Source organism: Saccopteryx bilineata, chromosome 3 (genome assembly GCF_036850765.1).
Source record: "Saccopteryx bilineata isolate mSacBil1 chromosome 3, mSacBil1_pri_phased_curated, whole genome shotgun sequence".
In the NCBI taxonomy this organism is placed as follows: Eukaryota; Metazoa; Chordata; class Mammalia; order Chiroptera; family Emballonuridae; genus Saccopteryx; species Saccopteryx bilineata.
In genome coordinates this window covers 206,294,367-206,318,091 of record NC_089492.1, presented here as the reverse complement: position 1 = coordinate 206,318,091, position 23,725 = coordinate 206,294,367, and the positions used below count along the sequence as shown (strand labels likewise).

The following is a 23,725-nucleotide window of genomic DNA, read 5'->3' as shown; positions in this document are numbered from 1 at the left end:
CACACACTCACACACTCACATCCCCGCCTTCCCGTTTTCCTTCTGAGAAAACAGGCCTGGTAATGGCCAAGTGAGAAGTGGGGAGTAGCCCGGCTGAGAGAGGAGGAGGCTGTGGTGTAGGATTTAGAAGATAGCCGTACACAGGAGTTAGAAAAAGTGAGTGGTGGGCGAGAAGCTGAGAGTGAGGGACAGAAGCTGGTAACTGGCGGCATGAAGGAGGAGCTGGCAGACTGGGTCAACGGTTAGGGCTTCCTTTTACCTATTATTTTGCAAACATTTGAAGCCAATGTCAGCTTATGATTTTGAGACATCAGTTAAATTTTGGACAACAGCAGAGGAAGAGTGTTTGAATATACATATTTTTAATACTAAGGTCTGTTGCAAAGACAGATGATTGGAGGAAGGAACTAACTGAACGGCCTTGATAGACTTCCCGTGTTAATGTCCTTGCCTTGCAGAGCGATATAAATATGTGGTGACTCAGTTTTGAAAGTGGATTACTATTTTTTTAACAACTTTTTTCATTATTATTTTTAGTTGAACATATTTGGAGCCCCCGTAAATTACTAGAAATAACAACTCTTGTGGAAGAGTCCTTGTTAGAGCCAGGTGATTGTGTGAAAACCACCCTTCAGGTCTTCAGTGTCCATCTGCGTTCTGATGAATTTATGGCAGTTGTCACCTCCTCTGCTGACAGTGTGGCAGCACAGGGTGGGTTACCGAGTGCCTGTTCCCAGCCCTCTTTGGCTCTGCGCTGTTAAACAGATGCAGGAAAAGTGGGCACTGATGTTGGAGCGTGTGCTGTGCGCAGGGGCCAGCGGGGCTTTCGCACGCACCCAGCGCCCAGGGAACCCCGCCAGTCACCCTAGAGGAAACCATTGTTTCCGTTATTTTACAGAGGGTTCGTGCACAGTGAAGCTAACTTGCTCTAGTCCACATTACTAGCAACTGGCAAAGTCAGAACTCAAACCCAGGTTTCCTGACTCTTGAGTCTAATGCTTATTGCCTGATGCTGTATTTTAAGCCTTAGCCAAATAATCACAACCTGAAAATGAAGTGGGCCACCTGCATGGAAAGGCTTGTTCAGGACAGTACAGAGAGGAGGAGTTTTAGACAAGAACTAGGTTTAAAAAGTTGAAGTTTGTTGCTAAACTGTCATGGTAGTCAGGTAGCTAATAATAGAAGACAAGTCCATATGGAACAGAATAAAAATCTCTTTTAACAAAAGCTCTAAGCCCTGGCCAATGGACTATATTTCTGAAACAGAATTCTGGTAGCATGAAATAATGTTGATTACCCCCTTGGAATTTGTTAGAATAAGAAAATGTGTTATAGTAACATTTACAACATCAGGCTCTATTCTCTTGACAGTGAACAAGTTTCTGTGTACAGCCACCACCTGCCCTTAGAGTGAGGACTAAGTGACTTCCACAAGGCCACACACTGGGTTGGAGAAAAACTTAAAGGACTTGGTGTCTGGTCCAGTAAAAACTGGTCAACTCCTTGGTAACACCTTTGGAGTCCCTGCAAGTTGACTCCAGCTACTAGCTGGATATAAGTTGTTGGCCCACACCATGGAGAAGAACAGCTGAAGGAAGTGAGAGTCCTGGATTGGGTCTGTCAGTGGACCACAGGGTGATGTTGTGTCTCCCTGTGGGTTGAACTCCATGAGCGGGCCTCATCATTACCTTACCAGAATCTGACTTTTCTCCACCATCCAACCCACGGACCCCAGGCCTCTTTTGCTCCCTCCTTGGTAGCTCTCAAAGTGTAGTCCCTGCCCAGCAGGGGCCTTATCACTTGGGAACTTGATAGAAAAGCAATTCTGGGGCTTCCCCCAGACCAGCTGAATTGGAACCTCTGAGGGTGGGGTCCAGTGTCTGAAGGAGCGTTCCAGGTGACTCAGATGCTCACTAATGTTTGAGAACTACTGCTCTCACCTGTAGACCCAGAGTGGAAGAACTGCGGAGTGCTCAGGTCTGTACCTAGCTGGTCTTATTAACTGTGAAGCTTCAGGCAACACATTGATTTACCATTCACCACTGGAGCCTCAGTTTCTGAAGCAGGAAAATAAGTTTGCATTACCTCCCAGGGTCTCATAGTCATTTGTCAGTCCTTTCCTGAAATACAAATAAGCATGTAACTCTCCCCTCCCCCTACCCCAAACATGCCAGGTTTCTACCCGGGGATTCCCCTTTGTGGTTTCCTTTCTACTTGGCAGTTGGTGTAAGTTTTGATGCCAGGCATGCACAAGGTCGTTGGGGGGGGGGGGGGAACACACACACACACAACAAAAAGTAATCTGCTTATTCAACTTAGCGACAGTGGCATCTGGGACTTGAGCCCTTAATAATAGCAACTTTTAAACAATTAAATCTTTGCTAGTAGCTTAGGAGAGTCACAATGTGGGAGAGTGCTTTGTTAATTTGTTTCAAAGCTCACATCACAAGTTTGTTTATTCAGGGATCCTATACACATAGACCTACAGTGCCAGGCACCCCTGTGAACTGAATACTGTATGCAGGCAGGAGTCCCACTAGGGTCCCATTCTCTTGAGTTCGAGACTAGCCTGTCCCTGGCCCATCCACACCCCCTCTGATTCTTAATGACATTTCAGCCTTGCCACCCCGGTATCATTTTCTGTCCTGTGATCTGGGGGAGGCATCCACAGGGCTGCAGCTGCAGGGTGTGCATTCCTCATCTGCTCATCTGGCAAAACCTTCAGCAGATGTGGAAAGGAGGCTGCTCCAGCAGCCTGAGTTGGCGCAGTCCTGGCCTTTCTCTGAGGGGGTGTTAGGGAAGAATGCAGAGTGCAGAGCTAACACTCTCTTGGAACAATCCAGCAAGTGGTGGCCTCATGAGCTCCTCTGGTCCCCTCTGTTCTAGGGATGGCTCTGGGGTGCCATGGTGCACAGAGCCCTGTTGCTACACTGTGTGCTGTGGACTTCTGCATAAGGGAGGTTGCACAGTTTGGCAGGGGTAGGGGAGGGATGATCAGCCCAACCTTGGGACCTCCTGTACTGATTCCTCACTCCTCAGTGAGACTTGCATGTGAATTTCAACACTGGCATTCTGTCCATTAAATAAAAGGGCAGAAGTGTGTTTCATTAAAGTGCCAGGGCTCCGATTAATTACTCTGTCTCTGAAAAAAGTTTGCTACACCTAGAACTTCCTTGACACTGGTCTCAGCTGTCACACTGCCAGCAGTTTCAAATTCTGTTTAAACATTTAAACCACTGAATGGAAATCCCATCAACCGCAGTGATGTGTAAACAGTGTGTGCCATTGGGGGAGTATCTTCAGACTCTGGTACTTGCATCGCTTTCCCTGGTGGAGGTGATGAGCAGTCCTCAGTTCAAGAGAGTGTTTGTGAAAGCACCTTGTAAATTGCACAGTGCCAAAGAAACATGAGTCATCTGTGTCAAGATTGTGAGAAAGGATACGTCTGACCTTACTGTGGTCCCCAAACTCTTACCTTCAGTCTGAAGTATATAAAGTGCTGTGAGGAGTGAATAAGAGCGAATGATTAATTGTTCATGGTGGGCCAGAGAGTTAATTGGGTAGCTGGTCCTCCTGTTCATTGAAATAGCAAATATCCAAGGAGGAGCGTATGTGGGGGGTAGGATAGATAATTGGATTCAGTCTTGAGTATGCTGACTGTGAAATAGTTAGTGGGTTTTTAGGTGGGAGGTTCTTGGTAGACAGATGACAGTACAGGCTCAGAAAAGGCATTATGATCTAGATGTGCATGGGAGCTAGGAGAGTGATTGAGATCATCTGGAAGAATATGAGACAGAAAGATTGAGGAAGGAAATGAGAGTCTTAGCCTTGGTTTTATATCAGGATAAACTATGGAGCTTTTCACAAAGAAAGCCTCTTAAGTTCCACCTACATCTTCTGAATCACACTCTCTGGGGTGGGGTCCAAACAGGTGGATTCTGATGTGTCCCAAAGATTGAGGACCACTGGTCTTTAAAGGATGAGCAGAAGAGGAGTAGCCACTGGGAGACTGAAAGGTGGATCAGAGGAAATGGATGAAGACCACGAAGTATCACAGAGAACAGGAAATGAGCGGATTTAGACCAGAAGAGGCCAGTCGAGTTGATTGCTAGGAGGTCACTGGTGACCAGAGGGGAGGCATTTTAGGGCAGAGGGTGAGGAGATCTAAGGCCTTTGCTAGCACTGTAGGTTCTTGTGCCCTGCTCTTGCTCAGTGTCACCTGTCACCTTCCCTTTGAATCTGGTTACCATGGGATTGTAGATCAGGGATTTGACAGATTGTTCTGCGCTTCTTTACTTTCAGATCAAGTGTTCCCTCCCACGTGCAACATAGGGAAAAATTTTCTCTCACTCAATTACCTTGCTGAGTACCTTCAGCCCAAAGCAGCAGAAGGGTGTGTGATATCCAGCCAGCCCCAGGATAAGGAAGTACATATCATCGAGTTAATCACCCCCAACTCTAACCCCTATAGGTGAGTGAGTGTGTGTTCTGAACTGAAACAAGAGGAAAATAAATATCTTTCTTGACTTGAGGCAGGGAGCCTGCACAGGCAGGGAGCCACAATGCTTTGGGTAAGACTCACAGAAGCTTTGAATAAGGGAGTAAAGGCACCAGTGGTAGGTGCATTTTATTTTCTGTGTCTGTCTCTAGACCCTCTGTATTCCAGGTGAGTTCTTGAAGGCTGTTCTGAATGTCCTAGTCTAATGAACAGGACGCAGTTACTCTTGCTGCATCATTATCTCCTATGAGGTAACCCCTGATAAGAAAATTCCAAAATGTGTCTTATTAACATAATTATTATTTGAATAACAGTCTGTATTTATAAAGTTTTGTTCATAGTGTCATCAGAGCACTCATCACTGCTTACTTCAAAGCTGCATCTGTTGGGGGCAGCCCTTCACAGTGACAACCATGTAGCCGTTAGATATAACTTCCCTCTTCCTTATGTTATGGTTCTCTGTCCCCCACTGCAACTTGCTGAGCCAGGACTGAAAATTTAACCCTCCCTACCAAGAATGAATAGGGAATTTTATAAAAGAAATAAAAAGGGGAAAAGTTGGCTCTTCTTCCACTTTAGCCTGAGATTCATGTGAACTAATGACTTAAAACATAAATTAATATTGTAGAGGGATGTTGAAGTTAAAATTATAATCAAATTTTGATTTCAAAAATGAATAAACTACAGATCAGTTTTGGTAAAATTCCATTCTGTCCTACATGAAGAATTCTGTGAAAATTTAAAAGGCACTGAGACTAGGAGCAGCCTGGCCAATGCTGAGACAGTGAGTCTCTGGCCTTATTTGAGTGGATCATCCATTTTTCACTTTACGGGTGTGTAAAACCAAGATGGAAGAGAGACTTTCCTTTAAATTCGGAATGACAGAGATGTTATTGTTTGGTAAAAATTCTCTTTTATACTGAATTCTTAGAAGTTTGGGTTGTTTTCACCAATTTTCCAAGTAATCACCTGGTTGACCATCTGTTTTATTTTAATAACTATATATCCAGAAGTTTGGGGAAATAAATGCAGATATGATTGTGTAGCAAATATTAATGGCTTAAGCAAATCTTATATAAGCCAAGAGATTCTCCAGCCTTTTGCATCTTATTCTGAAGTTTCCTATTTTTTTACTGTCAGGCTTTCCTCCCCCCTGCCACCTACCACTAACCAAACTCTTGCCCACCCCGGTTTTGAAGGATTTTGAACATATAGCATGTTGGAAAGTTACACATTGAAACACTGAAGATGTTGAAGGTTGAAAAAGCAACAATTCTGCTTCAAAAGTAAACTTCTGGTTTGTTCAAGTCCATTTCAAACAGTGGCTAAAGTAATCACCATTTTTTTTTCAAAGAGGAGAAAAGTTTTTGTGGCTAATTATCAGCAGGCATATTTTTCTATTGTTATGTAAGACTATTTTGTTGTGTGTGCATTAACAATCTGTTTTGCACATGTCATTTGCCTGGGATCAACTCCAGCTTTTTAATCAACTGGCCAGACACTGGAAACATGAAGACTTGGAAGAGGGGAGATAGTAGCAACTTTCTGGCGCTTGGGTCCTAACTCTGCCTTTGTTTTCCATTCACAGTGCTTTCCAGGTGGATATAATAATTGACATAAGACCTTCTCAAAAGGATCCTGAGGTGCTCAAAAACCTCATCTTGATCTTAAAGTGCAAAAAGTCTGTCAACTGGGTGATCAAATCTTTCGATGTTAAGGGAAACCTGAAAGTCATTGTAAGTTGGTTGAACATTTCTTTGTATTGATGACTGGAAATAATGTAAGCCATGTTTATATATGTGTGTTATTATTGTAAAGTTTCTGCTTCTTTAGATGGTGTCTAAGCTTTCTCAGTTTTTCACTTTGCAAAATAACCTGCTTCTTAGCTTTTCCCGACAAGGGTGAATAGTGTGGTGGTTAAACTTATGGCCCCTGGGATCAACACCAACCCAGATTGGAGTCCCAACTCTGCCATTTACAAACCTTAAGCAACCTCTCTCTGGACCGCATCTGCCTCATTTGTGAAATTACTGAAATGTATTAGTGTACTTTCCAGCATAGTAAGTACAAAACAATGAACACAAACCTTTTCGTGTTTGAGTCCTGTAAGGCCCACACTCTTGACTTTTGAGAGGAACTTGCAATACTGGCGTGTCTTTCTTAACTTCTGAAGGTAAAACTGATACTAGATCCACAATGGATAGAGAGGTCAGTGGGATGACACTGGAGAAATGCATCTTCCCCAACCTGTTCCCTAAGCATTATGTTTCATGAAGGAAGTATATCATGCTGTTTGGCATGATAGACAAACAGCAACTAGTTCTTGAAAAGTTGAATGTTGAAATTTGGTAAAGATAAAACTTTTTCCAATATGTTTAGGGAGATAACTATTTGACAGAATATTGGAGCAAATCATAATGAAAGCTAAAATAATTTTCCCCTTCTGATTTTTAAGAAGATAATTGCCTCTTTAGCATCTCTTTTGTAGGCTCAAATTTTTATACATTGTCTTTTTTTAAAATTGTGGACAATTCTTCCTTTATTGGCATTGAATCGCTTGGAGTGGGCTTTATGTTTTCACTGTTCTGGGAGAGGGCCACCTTTGTTTTGGTATTACTCATTCACAGCACCTTCATGTGATACACCGGTGAGCAAAGCCCACAGCCCCCATGGCCCCCTAGGCAACATCATGCACAAACACTCACCAGAGGCATGAGGCAGACACAAGCGCACACACACGCGTCTTAATTTAAAGTAATCGTTTCTGGTTCCTGTGGGGTTTTTTTCCCTAAACTTTGAGAGGATCCCAGTAAGCCATTATGTGTAATGATGATACATTAATTTGGAGTGGAGCACAAAGCCCAGCCATGATTTTCTGAAGTCAGAGCTGTTTTGATTGTGTTCCCTGGCATGGAATGAAGGATGCTGGTGACTTGAGGTGTCTGCAGTGTTCGTTGCCTGGCACACCAATCAAATGTTTTTAATTTCAGAATAACAAAAACAGAAAAGGGAATCATGCTTTGAAAGACAAAACATACGGTACATTTTAATTCCCTGTTGGAGTTCTTGTGTAAATGTTCTCTCAACCCTGACCCTTCAGTGGCTCCTTCTCTCCCTGAATGTGTGTGCCTGCTCCATGGCAGTCCTGGTGTTCGCTGTGAGTGTCTCCACTTCTCGTACGAATCAGAAAGGCTAGAAATGAGATTGCTCATCCCAGTGTAAGGGTTGTTTATATTTCTCTTCTTGGCTGTACTCCTGTTCCAGGCCAATTTTGGACAATGCATGACAACATTACTAAACAATTAGGTAATGTTTCATGATGTTCTTTTTTATTCCCCCAATCAGTTTCATGCTTTGTGATTTCCTAACTCCCGGTCTCAGATGTGAATTCTGACTGTGCTGTTGTTCTGTGAGGGAAAGTTGCCCACTAATAAAAAGGCATACATTCATGCATAGAAAGGGGAAATGGTTTATAGTGACCTTTTTCTAGTATTTCCTTTAAAGACGGTATGGTAGAGTGGAAAGATCCTGGCTTTGGTGTCCGGCAGGGCTAGATTCATTTCCCTCTCCAGTTCTCACTACTCCCAGTTGAGATTGCATGATCCAATTGAAGTCTGTCTGTTTCCTTACCTGTGAAATGGGTACAATGATAGTACTCATCTTGAGAGTAATTGTGAGGTTTAATGGAGTTTGTTTGTCATTCCTTCATTTATTCATTTAACAAGTATTTGTTAAGTGCCTACTGGGTAGTTCATCTAAAGTACTTGGCACACTCCCTGCACATGGTGAGTTCTCAGCTAATGCTCCTTAGCTGAGAAGCAGTTAGTTCTCAGCTAACTTCCATGAGCCGCAGGTTCACCGTCTCTAACGAAGAGACAGTAATGCCTGACTCTTCATATTTTAGAGGAAAATTAAGTAAGATAACATGTAAAGCTCCTAGCACAATGTTCATGTGCTGTACAAAGGGAGTTCATCCTTCTTTCCTAAGCAAATCTTGAAAAGTATGTCTATAAGAGCAATTAACTTCTCTAATCAAAGTGAAAACAAACAAAATTGTTTACTAAAGGATTGGTAAGGAACTTGATGGGGTAGTTCGAAGAAGAGCCCCATCATACATGGATGGTGTGTGTGTGTGTGTGTGTGTGTGTGTGTGTGTGTGTGTGTGTGTGGTGGCGGCGGCGTGTGGGCAGAATGAACCCTCCAAACAACATAATGATCCAAAGATATGAAAAGGATTGTGCCGTGTGCAAGAATGTGAATACCAGAAGTGTCTGCATTGCCATGCTGAGCTCTGGCTTTTTCTTTAGGTTCCTATGGACCATGCTTAATCACATTTTGGAAGAACCTCCAAAATATAAAAGAATAGGTGGAAGAAACGTGTTAGAAACTTACTGTTATAGTGTTTCATGGCCTCAGGACTTTAAGGTTAGCAATAGCTGGTTTGTTCTTAGAAAGACACTTTTTTTTAAATCCCATGGGAATATGCACTACTACACTCTCTGTCCAACTTGTCCTCAGGCCCCTCCCCTCCACCAACAGTTCTGATGCAAATGTGTGTTGGGTGGTGGGGGAGGAGCAGAGGCACTCAGATTTTACCTAGCTCGTCATCCTTCATGAAGACTTGGATGGGAAAGATGGCGGTGGTGTTTAGAGGGCCCCTTGATCATTCTCATTTGGAGTAGCTACACTGTGGCCTTGGGAAAACCTGGGCACTCCCAGAAATACAGGGTGAGGAGTTCACTAACTGCTGGCAACCAACTTGCCTGCCATTGCCCCTCCCTTGCTGCTGACAAATGTGTAGATAGATTTGTAGCCTTCTAAATCCCAAGGAGTAATCAACGTGAATTGTACTGACAGCTCCTAGATTTCATGTGGAAAGGTGTAAACAAATCACTCTGTATTGGTACCAAAAAACAGGTGGCAGTTACGATGATATTATTCTGGAAATACAGTTATTTTCTCAGCTGTCCAACAACATGAAAGACTAGGGCAGATGAGGCCAAGCAGTAGTGTTTAGGCCGTGTTACAATTCCAGCCAATCAAAATGACACGCTGCTTTGAGAGGCTGGGAAGAAGCTGCGCTTAAGGAACTGCCCTTGACTAAATGAATAAAAAGTTCTAAGAACAAACTGGATCCTTCTTTATCTCATTTTATTTCTATTTTTAACCCGTTTTTCCCCATGATGTTTTCTTTGAATCGGAATAAGAGCTAGGATATTCCAAGCCTGGAAAGCTGAGATTTTTTTTGTTTTTGTTGTTTGCTAATGGCTATAGAATTTGGTTGAAGCTGTCTGGATCGTTTGCAAGCATGACTGTGACTGGCATGTGTCACAGTCTGTTCTCAGATAAGCACCTGGGTCATAGAAAACATACTGGGTGAGCTCCTTTAAGCTTTGAATTGAAAACATGTCCTCAGCTGATATCCCACAACCAAAGAGGCCAAGAGAACTTAGAGCCTGTGAATCTTCTATGGTTTTACAGTGGGAAAGGATTAATATTTAGTCATGTTAGGGGCAAACAGAATGGGAAACAAATGGGGAATTTGGGGAAAATGCTGCGTGGATGCAGGAGAAAATAATTGGGCGTGGAAATTAAAGTGATTTTTATACAGCATGGAAATTCCATAATCCGCACGTTGGAAGGACTGCCCAGCCCTGTTGGAGCAGTTGTTGAAAATGTGGTGACTTCCCTTTGGGGTCCTCTCTGATGCATTCAGCTCCCTCAAGCACCTGACAGGATCAGCACTGTGGGATTCAGTAGATGGTGTGGAAAATGACCTTCTGTGTCCTGGTTACTCAGAGGCCTTTATATCCTTTCTCAGGAAGATTTCTATCATTCAGTTTTCATCTTGTTATTGATTACCAAGTGAAAGCCAATTTTAAGACTGATTTGTGTTGCTGGGTAAAATATTGATTTAGAGGCACAGTAACCTAAATTAATTAATATTTAGGACCTAAAATCTAAGCCTATTCAGAATTGGCAGATGAAAATAATTACAGGATTGCTAAATAGATCATAAATTGTAAATGAAATATAAACATTGGTTGTTTAGCCATATGGAATTGAGTAGTTTACAAAGATGAGATAGTCTCCTAGTTACTAAAATAACTGGGTTGTGCCTTCTTAATTTAAATCTAGGTTACAGGAAGTGGAAACAAACACTTCTTTTTGTAATATAGCATGCACATCTATATACTTTATCATAATTTTAAATAAAAATAAGGGGAAGTTTGGTAGAAGGCATATTTGGTATGTGTATGTTAATAAACATTAAACTAACTGCAGGAACATACTAGATACTCTCTACATATAATTACATAGCTGTCATTGGATTATTTTTTATCAACATAAGCAACCCAAATGCTATGATCAAACAGCATAAATAGATTTTTCTTAATCTGTTAAAGACTTCCATTAGTGTTTTTAGTCCAAGAAAAATAGAGATTTAAAGAATAAATAATTTCTTCGTAGACATACAGAATCTGTTTGTTTCAGATATTTAATTATTCTTACTTAAAGCACTGTTTAGACTCATAAGTGGAATTTTGTTAATATCTTCAGGCTCCCAACAGTATTGGCTTTGGGAAGGAGAGTGAGAGATCCATGATAATGACTAAGTCAATAAGGGATGACATTCCTTCAACCCAAGAGAATCTGGTCAGGTGGGCTCTGAGCAACGGCTATAGTCCAGTGACATCATACACAGTGGCTCCTGTGGCTAATAGATTTCATCTTCGGCTTGAAAACAATGGTAAGTATGATTTTTTTAAAAACTGTATTAAAAAATATCCCTCAAACAAAGCTTTCCAATGAGGAACTCTCATTTTAGCTTATTTGGTCCTGTTTTTCTATTGCAAATTTTAAAGATTTGTTTGACTACATTTTACTGTAAAGCTTCAGATGATCTAGAATTGTAGATTATTTTGAGGAAGGTATCTTTAATACAGTCTTTTTTAGTAACAGAGTTGATTGCATGTTAGAGAACTTTGTTATAGATCACCTTCACCTGAAACTTATGTAATTTTGTTAACCAGTGTTGCCCCAATAAAGTCAATAAAAAGAAAAATCAAAAGAATATGAGACCACCTTCACTGGCTTCCTCTCTCAGAGGGACCTAATAACTTACAGGTTAGCTACATTGGGTCAAAGACTGCAGGAGAGAAGTGTTGGGTCAGGCTGTATCTTATACGAAAATAGTCATGAGGACTCATACATGTGCTTTCTCATTCTCACCCAGAGGGAGCAGGAGTTATTACCCCAGTTTGATGGAGCAGAAAGCAGTGGCTTAACAAGCTCTTGAGGTTTTCCAGAGTCCTATAGCCGGAGGGACTCAAATACCAAGTTTTCTGATCCCCAGACCCCACCCAATGCACCACTACTGAGTGCAGTGCTAGTAGAATGAAGGTTAGGAGTGCAGGTTCAAGTCCCAGCTCTGCTATTCATCCACAGTTTGAGGGGAGCAATTGCTTAACTTCTGAGCTGCAGGTTGTTCCTCCTCAGGTCATTCTTCCTCAGTACTATGGAGGAACAACAATAGGACATACCTTACAGGGTTGTTGTGAAGGTTTTAGTCAGAGTACAAATTAAAAAACCCTCTAAAGCTCTGACTCATTTTGGACCCATACAACTGTGCTATCATTTCCAAAAGATAGTATTGGAGGAGAGTTCATTGATATCCGCTGATCATCTTCATTCCAAAGTCCCGCTGAGTTGGATGGATCCTAAGCATACATCAGTTGGTTTTGGAGAATGGTTGTAGAGAATACTGGGGCAGAGGGTTTTTTGGTTTCTCTCTCTCTCTCCATTGTTGACAATGTGAAAAAACACTGAATATTGATTGAATGGGACTATGTGAATATCTCACCCTTTGAAGGATTTAAGTAGCTAAGCAGCTTTGTTAGGGAAAAAACCCCCAAAAAACTAAGCCTCTTTTTCTTTTCTCCTTCAGCTCTAGGTTTTGACAGGCCACGGTGCCCAGATACCTATTAGAATTTAGTGGTCAAAAAAGATGTAGCAAAATTTTTTTAAATACCAATATTTTTAGAGAAACTCTTCTAAAGAATCTCTAGAGTCAAGGGAACCATTTCAATGGCATATAAATAGACTAATATCCCACATAACTTATTCAAATCATAGATTTTCATTGCTTGTAGGGCTTTGGAAATCATCTAACCCAAGGGCTCTCAACCTTCGCTGTACATTGGAATCACATGGGGAGCTTTAAAGCATATTAACAATTAGGTACCACCCAGTTGGCCTTGGGTGCAGCCTGGGCTTAGGGATTTTTAAAAAATACTTCCAAAGTGAATTTAACTTGCAGCCTAATTTGAGAACTATTTGATCTGATTAAATCTCTTAATTTTAAGACTTGGGAAAGCGAGGCACAGAGAAGTAAACCCCTGGCCCAAATCTACTTTGTTAGAAAGAACACTAAGACTAAAGTTCAGGCTTCTAGACTACTCATCTCTTTTGTACACTGATTGTTAAGAGTGATTTTATACACACCCATTCTGTGCTGATTCTTCCTGTTCTTGTCTCTGACAATGATGACTGTGGCCTGGTGTCAAACACATGATGTTGGCTTTCTTTTGTCGCCACCAGAGGAGATGAGAGATGAAGAAGTCCATACCATCCCTCCTGAGCTACGGATCCTGCTGGACCCCGGCACCCTGGACAACCCACCCACCCGAGGAGGGGGAGGCCGGAATGGAGATTTCCCCTTTCCCTTCCTGGATATCCCCAGGGGAGGCCAGAAGGAAGGGGAAGGAAAGGGGATGCCCCAGCCGAAGGACCCTGCTATCCCCAGCTTACGACTGTTTCCTGGTCCCAGAGAGCCTGAGGAAGTGCAAGGGAGCATGGATGTGGCCCTGTCTGTTAAATGTGACAATGAAAAGATGACTGTGGCTGTAAAGAAAGATTCTTTTCAGGTCAGTGCAACTTCTTAAAGGAGAGGGAAGAAGGCCACTTCCCTCGCCAGCTTGCCCCAGGGTATTAGTTCTCTCTGGCTCTTTCACTCCTGTACTCCAGGGACTTGATATTGTTTTCTCAGTTGGACAGGCTCATTTCCCCTTGGCTGTGGTTCTCACCCCTTTTCTGTTGTTCTCAGTAAGGGGGTTCCAGGTCCTTGTGTGTCAATATTATGCTATTGCATTTCCAAAGCTAACAAACACTGAGAGGTAGTAGGTAAGGGAGAGGGGAACGCAGGCCTCTGGCAGCCTTGACTGGGAAGACCAGGCAAACTGTCAGCCATGTGCTGCAAACAGACTGTGGGCCCCCTTTATGTCTTTGGTGGTTATTTTTTCAGGCCAACAGCTACTCAGGGATGGAGCTCACCCTGTTGGATCCTAACTGCAAGGCCAAGATGAATGGCACCCACTTCATTTTGGAGTCTCCCCTGAATGGCTGTGGTACTCGGCACCGGCGGTCGGCCCCTGATGGTGTGGTTTACTATAACTCTGTGAGTGTTCTCCAGAGCCTGGCAGGATGTTACCTTAAAATTAGTCTTAACGTTTCTGTGAAAACAAGCCCAAACAAAGCCAAGTGTCAGTTCTCAACAAAATGAGATGTACTTTGACCCTGAGCTTTTCTGCTTTATTTGCTGTGTTGGTGAATCTATGGGAAGTGGGAAGCCCTGTTTTCTTGGTTGGAACATTTGTGGTCATCTCTTCAATCTCACTGGCAAGGTAATTATGTCCTGTCTCTCTAGCCAAGCTGTAGGATCAAATGGCCTGGTCCTTGTGAGGATAAAATCCAAGCCCTTGGGCTGTGAGTGAGCACGTCTACACAACTGAGCTGACCAGACCCCCGGTCTCTCTGGCCTGATTGGAGTCCTTCCCAGAAGTGGGAAGACTTTCTTCTCCTTCATGAACAGGAGAACCAAAGGGGAGAAATTCAAAGGGCTATCAAGAAATTGTTATTAAGTCTCTTTCCACCTCTAAGAAAGACCCTAAATTGATGAAAATCTCCTACTTTTGAAGTTACCAGAGGGAGATTTGACAGATCCCCTGGTGATAATCCGTTGCAACAGCTCACCTATACTTTCCAAACTCGCTCCTGTCAGTACATCCAAATCCTTTCAGATTAAACCTGTCTTTGCAGAGACAACAGTGAATACAGTGAATATTAAAGGAATTTGACACATGGTATCTCAAAAGAACTTAATAGTGTTAATTTTGCAGTAAATATAAGGCTCAAAGCTCCCTGTGTCCAGCTCAGAAACAGTGTATATGACTGTGTGTGTGTGCACATGCGTGCACGCACTTTTAGTACCCATTCCAGCTTTGCCCCGGGATGGGGAGGGGTAGACTGTTCGTTCTCATTCATTCCACTGCCAGTGGAGAGATACGCTTGACCCATCCAGAGACAAGACTGGTGATCAGGTACCATAGTCAGTGTGGCTCCTGTGGGGACTGACTCTCCTATGAGCTCATGTTTATTGTTCCTCAGACAATCATAGAATGTTTGAACTGGAAAGCACCCTAAGATGATTTCATTCAACTTCCTCATTTCACAGGTGAGGAAATCGAACTCCAGGGAGTTAAGAGACTTGCATAGATTTTAGGACCTAGTTAACAGCAGAGCCAGAACTGAACCCAGCTTCCTGACCTCTCAGCCGCTCATCTTTCCTCAACACCAGGCTGGCCTGGCTACTCTCCCTTTGTTATTGGAATACTTCAGGGACCTTTGACCTCTGTGATGAACACCCTCCTGCCAATTCCAACACTAATTTTTGTTAAGTTATCCAGTTTTTCCAGCTATCATGAATGCCGCATTACTGATATACTGTACTTGATTTTGGAATTTTAAGCGTGAGAGTAGCTTTCTGCATGAGCCACACTGATTGGAGTCCCTGATTGCCAGTCTTTTCTCTTGATGGGTCAAGCGTATCTATCCACCGGCAGTGGAATGAACGAGAAGGAGCAGTCTCACCCCTCCCCATCCCAGGCCAAAGCCGGAATAGGCACTAACAGCACACATAATAAAAGGCTATGGTAATCTGTTAAGTTAAAAGAAAAAAAAAAAAAAAAAAAAAAAAAGGCCTGACCTGTCGTGGCGCAGTGGGATAAAGTGTCGACCTGGAACACTGAGGTCGCCGGTTCGAAACCTTGGGCTTGCCTGGTCAAGGCACATATGGGAGTTGATGCTTCCTGCTCCTCCCCCTTCTCTCTCTCTCTCTGTCTCTCTCTCTCTAAAAAAAAAATCAATCAAAAAAAAAAAAAAAAAAAAGATCATCTGCCTCAGAAGAGAAAGGTGTATCATGAGCCCTTGGAAAAAAACCTCTTTCTTCTGATATGTACACGCTGTGCTGGCGATTGCAGTGATGCTGTGATGACACTGGGCTAAGCAGTGTCCTGGATACTTGCTTCACTTGCATCAGGACTTTCTTTTGAGGACCTGGTAAAGAATAGAGAGCTGGTTTTCCTACATTCTCTTCCCATTCTATTCCCTTCTTGAATGTTTTAGCTACTTGTTCCAGTTATAGTTGTTAGTAATAATTGTCAGACTTACTGTATAGTTTTGTTTTGCAACATATTCAGAATCTAAGCATGTAAAGCAAAAAAAATGGGGGGGAGACTATGACTATCATACATATGCAAATAAATTAAAATTTTATTTTTGGAGTCATGTTCCTTAGATGAATTTCTTCATCTTATCCAAAACTAACCTAGGAGTCATCATTTCATCCAGGTCCATGGAATAAAGCATGATGGTCTTTCGTGTATCTGTACACCAAAGACATTTAGGCAGAAATGAGGAAAAGATAGAGGAGTATAAGAGAAAAAATGAGGAGAGACTGGCTCAATAGTAAACATGAAGTCCTTCACTTGTGACTCCAATCAAACTTTTTACAAATCTCAATGGATACAAATAATCATAGCTCCTTGCATTAGCTAGTTCTTAGTATTTCTTAGACTTTTTAATATAAAGAGAACCTCCTAGGAGAAGCTCCCCTCCCCCATTACATAGGCAGGCCTATTGACAACCCCATTCAACCCTATTTCAGTGTCCAGTGTTTTCTTGCTGTTTGAAATTATTTGTATTTTTTCACAGAGGAAGATACACAATTTAGTTCTAGTCTTATTTGAACACAAATTGGGTTTATTTTTATTTTTCATCTCTTTGAAGAAGAAGCCCTAAGCAAACTTGTAGGGGGCGTGTGTGTGTGTGTGTGTGTGTGTGTGTGTGTTAAAACCAAATGCATGGGACTTCTTGTTTTTGTGACATTCTCTGCTTTCTTTGCCTTTTAGATTGTAATACAGGTTCCACCCCCTGGGGATAGTAGTGGTTGGCCAGATGGTTATGAAGATTCGGAGTCAGGTGATAATGGATTTCCAGGAGATATGGATGAAGGAGATACTTCCTTCTTTAGCCAACCTGAGATTTTGGTGGTATGTGTTTGTTTGCAGTAGGTAATTTGTGGAGAATGTCATCTTTTTGGCTAGTTATACTTAGGAACTATTGGGAAAGGGGGTATTGGATGTTTCACACCAAAGTTCATAAAGCTGCTGGGCCTTCAACCTTCACTGGACTGTGACTTATCCTTGTCTTGTTTTCTTCCCAAGTTTAACTGCAGCCTGCAGCAGGTGGGGAATCCCAGTCGCTTCCAGGACCCGCCCAACAGAAATATCACCTTCAATATGGAACTGTACAACACTGACCTCTTTCTGGTGCCCTCCCAGGGGGTCTTTTCAGTGGCAGAGAATGGACGCATTTATGTTGAGGTGAGATTTCAACATTAGTTTCTGGGGCATGAGCTAAATTCCCCTGGAGCAGACCTACCTGCTCTTCCTCACAGCCTTTCACCAGCTCTGGGCTGAGGGCCTGACACAGGAAATTCTTCCCACTTGATTTCTGACCAAAGCAGAAAATTTCAGGATTTGCTACATCCTCCTAAATGGAGAGTGCTTTATAGATAAATGTTTATATATATATATATATATATATATATATATTTTTTTTTTTTTTTTTTTTTTTTTTTTTTTTTTTTAAATTTTTCTGAAGCTGGAAATGGGGAGAGACAGTCAGACAGACTCCCGCATGTGCCCGACTGGGATCCACCCGGCACGCCCACCAGGGGGCGATGCTCTGCCCACCAGGGGGTGATGCTCTGCCCTCCAGGGCGTCGCTCTGTTGCAACCAGAGCCACTCCAGCGCCTGGGGCAGAGGCCAAGGAGCCATCCCCAGCGCCCAGGCCATCCTTGCTCCAATGGAGCCTTGCTGTGGGAGGGGAAGAGAGAGACGGAGAGGAAGGAGAGGGGAGGGGTGGAGAAGCAGATAGGCGCTTCTCCTGTGTGCCCTGGCCAGGAATCGAACCCGGGACCCCTGCACGCCAGGCTGACACTCTACCACTGAGCCAACCAGCCAGGGCCTAGATAAATGTTTATATTTTAAGTGAGAGAAGGGGAAATAGAGTAACACACTCGGGCATGTGCCCTGACCGGGATCCACCCAGCAACCCCCACCTGGGGCAGATGCTCGAATCAGCCGAGCTATCCTTAGTGCCTGGGCCGATGCTCAAGCCAGTTGAACCACTGGCTGTGAGAGGGGAAGAGGGAGAGAAGGAGAAGAAGGAAGATGGGCTCTTCTCATGTGTGACCTGACCAGTGATCAAACTCGAGATGTCTGCATGCCAGGCTGATGCTCTATCCACTGAGCTAACTAGCCGGGGCTAGATGAATAATTTAAAGACATTGTCAGTGTGAAATCTTTTTTTTTTTTTTTTTTTTTTAATATATATAAATAAATTTTTATTTTAATGGGGTGACATCAATAAATCAGGGTACATACATTCAAAGAAAACATTTGCAGGTTATCTTGTCATTTAGTTATGTTGCATACCCATCACCCAAAGAGAGATCGTCCTCTGCCACCCTCCATCCAGTTCTCTCTGTACCCCTCCCCCTCCCCTCCCCCTCTCCCTCCTTCCCTCCCCCCACCCCCCATAGCCACCACACTCCTGTTCATGCCTCTCAGTCTCGCTTTTATGTCCCACTAATGTATGGAATCCTGCAGTTCCTGTTTTTTTCTGATTCGATTATTTCACTCCGCACAATGCTACCAAGACTCCACCATTCCGCTATAAGTGATCCAATGTCACCATTTCTCCTAGCTGAATAATATACCATGGTGTATATGTGCCCCATCTTCTTCATCTAGTCCTCTATTTTTTTTACAGTGATTAAAAGCCTTTAAGCAAACTCTTGGCCAATACAGCAAGAATCCATAAATGAGTAGTGTCCTTAACATGTTCCCCAAGTCCAAGTTGGCCCCATCACCATGCCAAATCCCTGAAAAATGCAACCCAACCACAGTTCAGTCTGTTAGGAGCTGTCACAGGGAGCAGGAGTCCAGGAAAGTTCCCCACAGGAAAAGTCCGTATGGCACTGGAATTGTTGTCACCATTCTATACTTTGCAGCTCATGTCCAAGTCCCAATGACCGCTGCTTCTAGCTGGTAATGATTCAGGTAGACTGGAAAAAGCCATTTGCAGCATGCGTGGATATGGAGCTTTTGTTCTCCTCTGCCTGGAGAGTTGAGACCAGGTTGCTTTTCCCTGGAGCTCTGTGACTGTGGCCTGGTAAAGAGAACCTTGGGATACACTAAGCTGGGTGGCAAAGGTAAATTCATAATACAAGTTGGCATAAGGAGGAAAGAGAGCTCTAAATTAAGAGTAGGTCCCAGCCTGAAATATGAGTGGGACATTGAGGTAGGAGGAATAAAGGAAACACTATATATTAAGCAAAGCAGCAGAAAATAGGACTATCAACACCCACAACAGAGATCTTTGAGGGAAGAATAAAGAACCTGACTATTCAGGCAAAACATAGTTAAGTGGCCCTTGTGCAAATGAGATCAGTTTACCTGCTTCTTGGAAGAAATACCCTAGGCTCGTCCACAGTGTCGTAGATGGGGTCGACGGCCCTGGGCACCTTCAGCCTTCAGTGGCAAACCCCAGCATTCTGGGCAAGGTTAGGTCATAGGTGGCTGGAGCAGGCCTGGAAGAGACTGAACCCTCCCTTAGAGGAGCGAGGGGGAAGCCCACCTTCCAGTGTCCCTGTTTCCTCACAGTAGAGGTGTGTAAGCCTGGCAGGCTTTAGCTCAATGACCTTCCTTTCCACTATTGAAGCAGGACCCAGATGGCATCCTATGAGACCCCTTTGGGGTGCTGGAGCCTTTAAGGGTGTATCCTAAAAGCTGGTAGTTCCCCCTGATCTCTATTGGGCTTTTTCTGCCTCTAGGTATCTTAAAAGCCATTCTCAGAAGATCTCGCTGAGGGGTTTGAGGATCCCCATCCGCCTATATAAATCTTTTCCATATATCTGGAGCTATTTGGAAAAAAGACAGAACAGTGTTATTAGCTAGATCTAATAAAGAAGGTAGATTTGGTGTCTCCTGTTCATCAGCTTTCAAAAGAAATGTAAATTTTTTTTTTTAAGTAAAAAGCATGATATGGTAGACCCGTCGGAGTCATTGGCCTGGTGTGCAGGATTCCCGGGTTCGATTCCTGGCCAGAGCACACAGGAGAAGCGCCCATCTACCTCTCCACCCCTCCCCCTCTCCCCCCTCCCGGTCCCTCTCCTCCCGCCCACAGCCAAGGCTCCACCGGAGCAAATCCACCCTGGGCACTAAGGATGGCCCCATGGCCTCCGCCCTAGTTGCTACAATGACTCCGGTTGTAACAGAGCAACATCCCAGATGGGCAGAGCATTCCCCCCGGTAGGCATGCCAGGTGGATCCCAGTCAGGTGCATGCAGGAGTCTGTCTGCTTGCCTCCCCATCCCCATCCTCAGAAATATACAAAAAATAAATAAATAAAAGAAAAAATACAAAAAAAAAATACAAAAAAAAAAAAAAAGGGGGGGGGGGCATTCCCTTGTGCTAAAGCACCAGGAAGCATGGAGTGAGCTTGAGTATGTCCTATGAAACATGGAGCTCTATGTTTACATATAAGTCTTTGAAGAAGGAGGAACTGCTGAAATAGTTTGTCAGCATTTGTCCCTAAGACAGCAGTCTTTATAGTGGGAACACCATGCGTAAATATTTGCTGTCTGTCTATAGATTAAGGGGGGAATATGGCCAATGCTGAAAAGCCATGATCTTTGTGCCCCTCCCCTCCCCCAACCCCCTCCCTCTCCTCCCCCCACCCTGTAACCCCAACACTGTTGTTCATGTCTCTGAGTCTCATCTTTATGTCCCACCTATGTGTGGAAACATATAGTTCTTAGTTTTTTCTGATTTACTTCTTTCACTCAGTATAATGTTATCAAGGCCCATCCATGTTGTTGTAAAAGATCCTATGTCATCATTTCTTATGGCTGAGTAGTATTCCATAGTATATATATATACCAAAGCTTTTTAATCCACTCATCCTCTGATGGACACTTGGGCTGTTTCCAAATCTTTGCTATTGTGAACAATGCTGCCATAAACATGGGGGTGCATTTCTTCTTTTCAAACAGTGCTATGGTGTTCTTGGGGTATATTCCTAACAGTGGTATAGCTGGGTCAAAAGGCAGTTCGATTTTTAATTTCTTGAGGTATCTCCATACTGTTTTCCACAGTGGCTGCACCAGTCTGCATTCCCACCAGCAGTGCAGGAGGGTTCCCTTTTCTCCACATCCTCGCCAGCACTTATTCTGTGTTGTTTTATTGATGAGCGCCATTCTGACTGGTGTGAGGTGATATCTCATTGTGGTTTTAATTTGCATTTCTCTAATCATTAATGATGTTGAACATTTTTTCATATGCCTATTGGCCATCTGTGTGTCCTCTTTGGAGAAATGTCTATTCATTTCTTTTGCCCATTTTTGGATTGGATTGTTTGTCTTCCTGGTATTAAGTTTTACAAGTTCTTTATAAATTTTGGTTATTAACCCCTTATCAGACGCTATGTCAAATATATTCTCCCATTGTGTAGTTTGTCTTTTTATTCTGTTCTTATTGTCTTTAGCTGTGCAGAAGCTTTTTAGTTTGATAAAGTCCCATTTGTTTATTCTGTCTTTTATTTCACTTGCCTGTGGAGACAAATCAGCAAATATATTGCTGCGAGAGATGTCAGAGAGCTTATTGCCTATGTTTTCTTCTAAAATGCTTATGGTTTCATGGCTTACATTCAAGTCTTTTATCCATTTTGAGTTTATTTTTGTGAGTGGTGTAAGTTGGTGGTCTAGTTTCATTTTTTTGCAGGTAGCTGTCCAGTTTTCCCAACACCATTTGTTGAAGAGGCTGTCTTTACTCCATTGTATTGTCTTACCTCCTTTGTCAAATATCAGTTGTCCATAGAGCTGTGGGTTTATTTCTGAGTTCTCTGTTCTGTTCCATTGATCTATGTGCCTGTTCTTATGCCAGTACCATGCTGTTTTGAGTACAATGGCCTTATAATATAACTTGATATCTGGAAGTGTGATACCTCCCGCTTTTTTCTTCCTTTTCAGGATTGCTGAAGCTATTCGTGTTCTTTTTCGGTTCTATATAAATTTTTGGAATATGTGTTCTATGTCTTTGAAGTAAGTCATTGGTATTTTCATTGGTATTGCATTGAATTTATAAATTGCTTTGGGTAATATAGACATTTTAATGATGTTTATTCTTCCTAACCATGAGCACGGTATATGCCTCCACTTATTCGTATCTTCCCTGATTTCTTTTATCAATGTTTTATAATTTTCTGAGTACAAGTCTTTAATCTCCTTGGTTAGATTTATTCCTAGGTACTTTATTTTTTTGGTTGCAATGGTAAAGGGGATTGATTCCCTGATTTCTCTTTCTGACAGTTCATTATTAGTGTATAAAAATGCCTCTGATTTCTGAGTATTGATTTTATATCCTGCCACCTTGCCAAATTCTTTTATCAGGTCTAGTAGTTTTTTGACTGAAACTTTAGGGTTTTCTATATACAATATCATGTCATCTGCAAATAATGATAGTTTTACTTCTTCTTTTCCAATTTGGATGCCTTTTATTTCTTTTTCTTGTCTGATTGCTGTGGCGAGGACTTCCAGAACTATGTTGAATAAGAGTGGTGAAAGGGGGCAACCCTGCCTTGTTCCTGATCTTAAGGGGATAGCTTTTAATTTTTGCCCATTGAGTATTATGTTGGCTATGGGTTTGTCATAGATGGCCTTTATCATGTTGAGGTATGTTCCCTGTATTCCCACTTTGCTGAGAGTTTTGATCATGAATGGGTGCTGGACTTTATCAAATGCTTTTTCTGCATCTATTGAAATTATCATGTGGTTTTTCTCCTTTCTTTTGTTTATGTGATGAATCACATTGATTGATTTGCGAATATTGTACCAGCCTTTCCTCCCAAGAATAAATCCTACTTGATCATGGTGTATGATTTTTTTCATATATTGCTGGATCCGGTTTGCTAATATTTTATTGAGGATTTTTGCATCTAAGTTCATCAGGGATATTGGCCTATAATTTTCTTTTTTTGTGTTGTCTTTGCCTGGTTTTGGAATCAGAATTATGCTCGCCTCATAAAAGGAGTTTGGAAGTCTTCCTTCCTCTTGAATTTTTTGAAATAGCTTGAGAAGGATAGGAGTTAGTTCTTCTTTGAATATTTGGTAGAATTCACTTGTGAAGCCATCAGGCCCAGGACTTTTCTTTTTTGGGAGTTTTTTGATAGCTGTTTCAATCTCATTTGTTGTAATTGGTCTGTTTAGGTTTTCTGATTCTTCCAGATTGATTTTTGGAAGATTATATGATTCAAGGAATTTGTCCATTTCATCTAGGTTGTCTAGTTTTTTGGCGTACAGTTCTTCATAGTATTTTCTTACAATATTTTGTATTTCTGTTGTGTCAGTTGTTATTTCTCCACTCTTGTTTCTAATTTTATTTATTTGAGTCCTCTCTCTTTTTTTCTTGGTGAGTCTTGTTAAAGGTTCATCGATCTTGTTTACCTTTTCAAAGAACCAGCTCCTGGTTTCATTGATCCTCTGTATTGTTTCTTTAGCCTCTATGTCACTTATTTCTGCTCTGATCTTTATTATTTCCTTCCTTATACTAGCTCTGGGCTTTACTTGCTGTTCTTTTTCTAGTTCTTTTAGATGCAGGGTTAAGTTGTTAATTTGAGCTTTTTCTAGCTTCTTGAGGTATGCCTGTAATGCTATAAACTTCCCTCTCAGGACTGCTTTTGCTGTGTCCCATAAATTTTGAGTTGATGTATGCTCATTATCGTTTGTTTCTAGGAATTTTTTAATTTCTTCTTTGATCTCAATG

General features: G+C 42.3%; 1 protein-coding gene across 3 annotated transcripts in view; it reads left to right on the top strand.

The window, feature by feature from the left end:
- Positions 1–23,725, top strand: part of TGFBR3 (transforming growth factor beta receptor 3) — a 234,539-nt gene that overhangs the window by 166,375 nt on the left and 44,439 nt on the right. For all 3 annotated transcript variants that reach the window (XM_066268636.1, XM_066268635.1, XM_066268633.1), the window contains 7 exons: positions 4,303–4,471; positions 6,087–6,234; positions 11,060–11,249; positions 13,100–13,425; positions 13,803–13,955; positions 16,747–16,887; positions 17,062–17,220. In XM_066268636.1, coding sequence (XP_066124733.1) covers positions 4,303–4,471; positions 6,087–6,234; positions 11,060–11,249; positions 13,100–13,425; positions 13,803–13,955; positions 16,747–16,887; positions 17,062–17,220 — 1,286 coding nt within the window. The remainder of the gene's footprint in view (positions 1–4,302; positions 4,472–6,086; positions 6,235–11,059; positions 11,250–13,099; positions 13,426–13,802; positions 13,956–16,746; positions 16,888–17,061; positions 17,221–23,725) is intronic.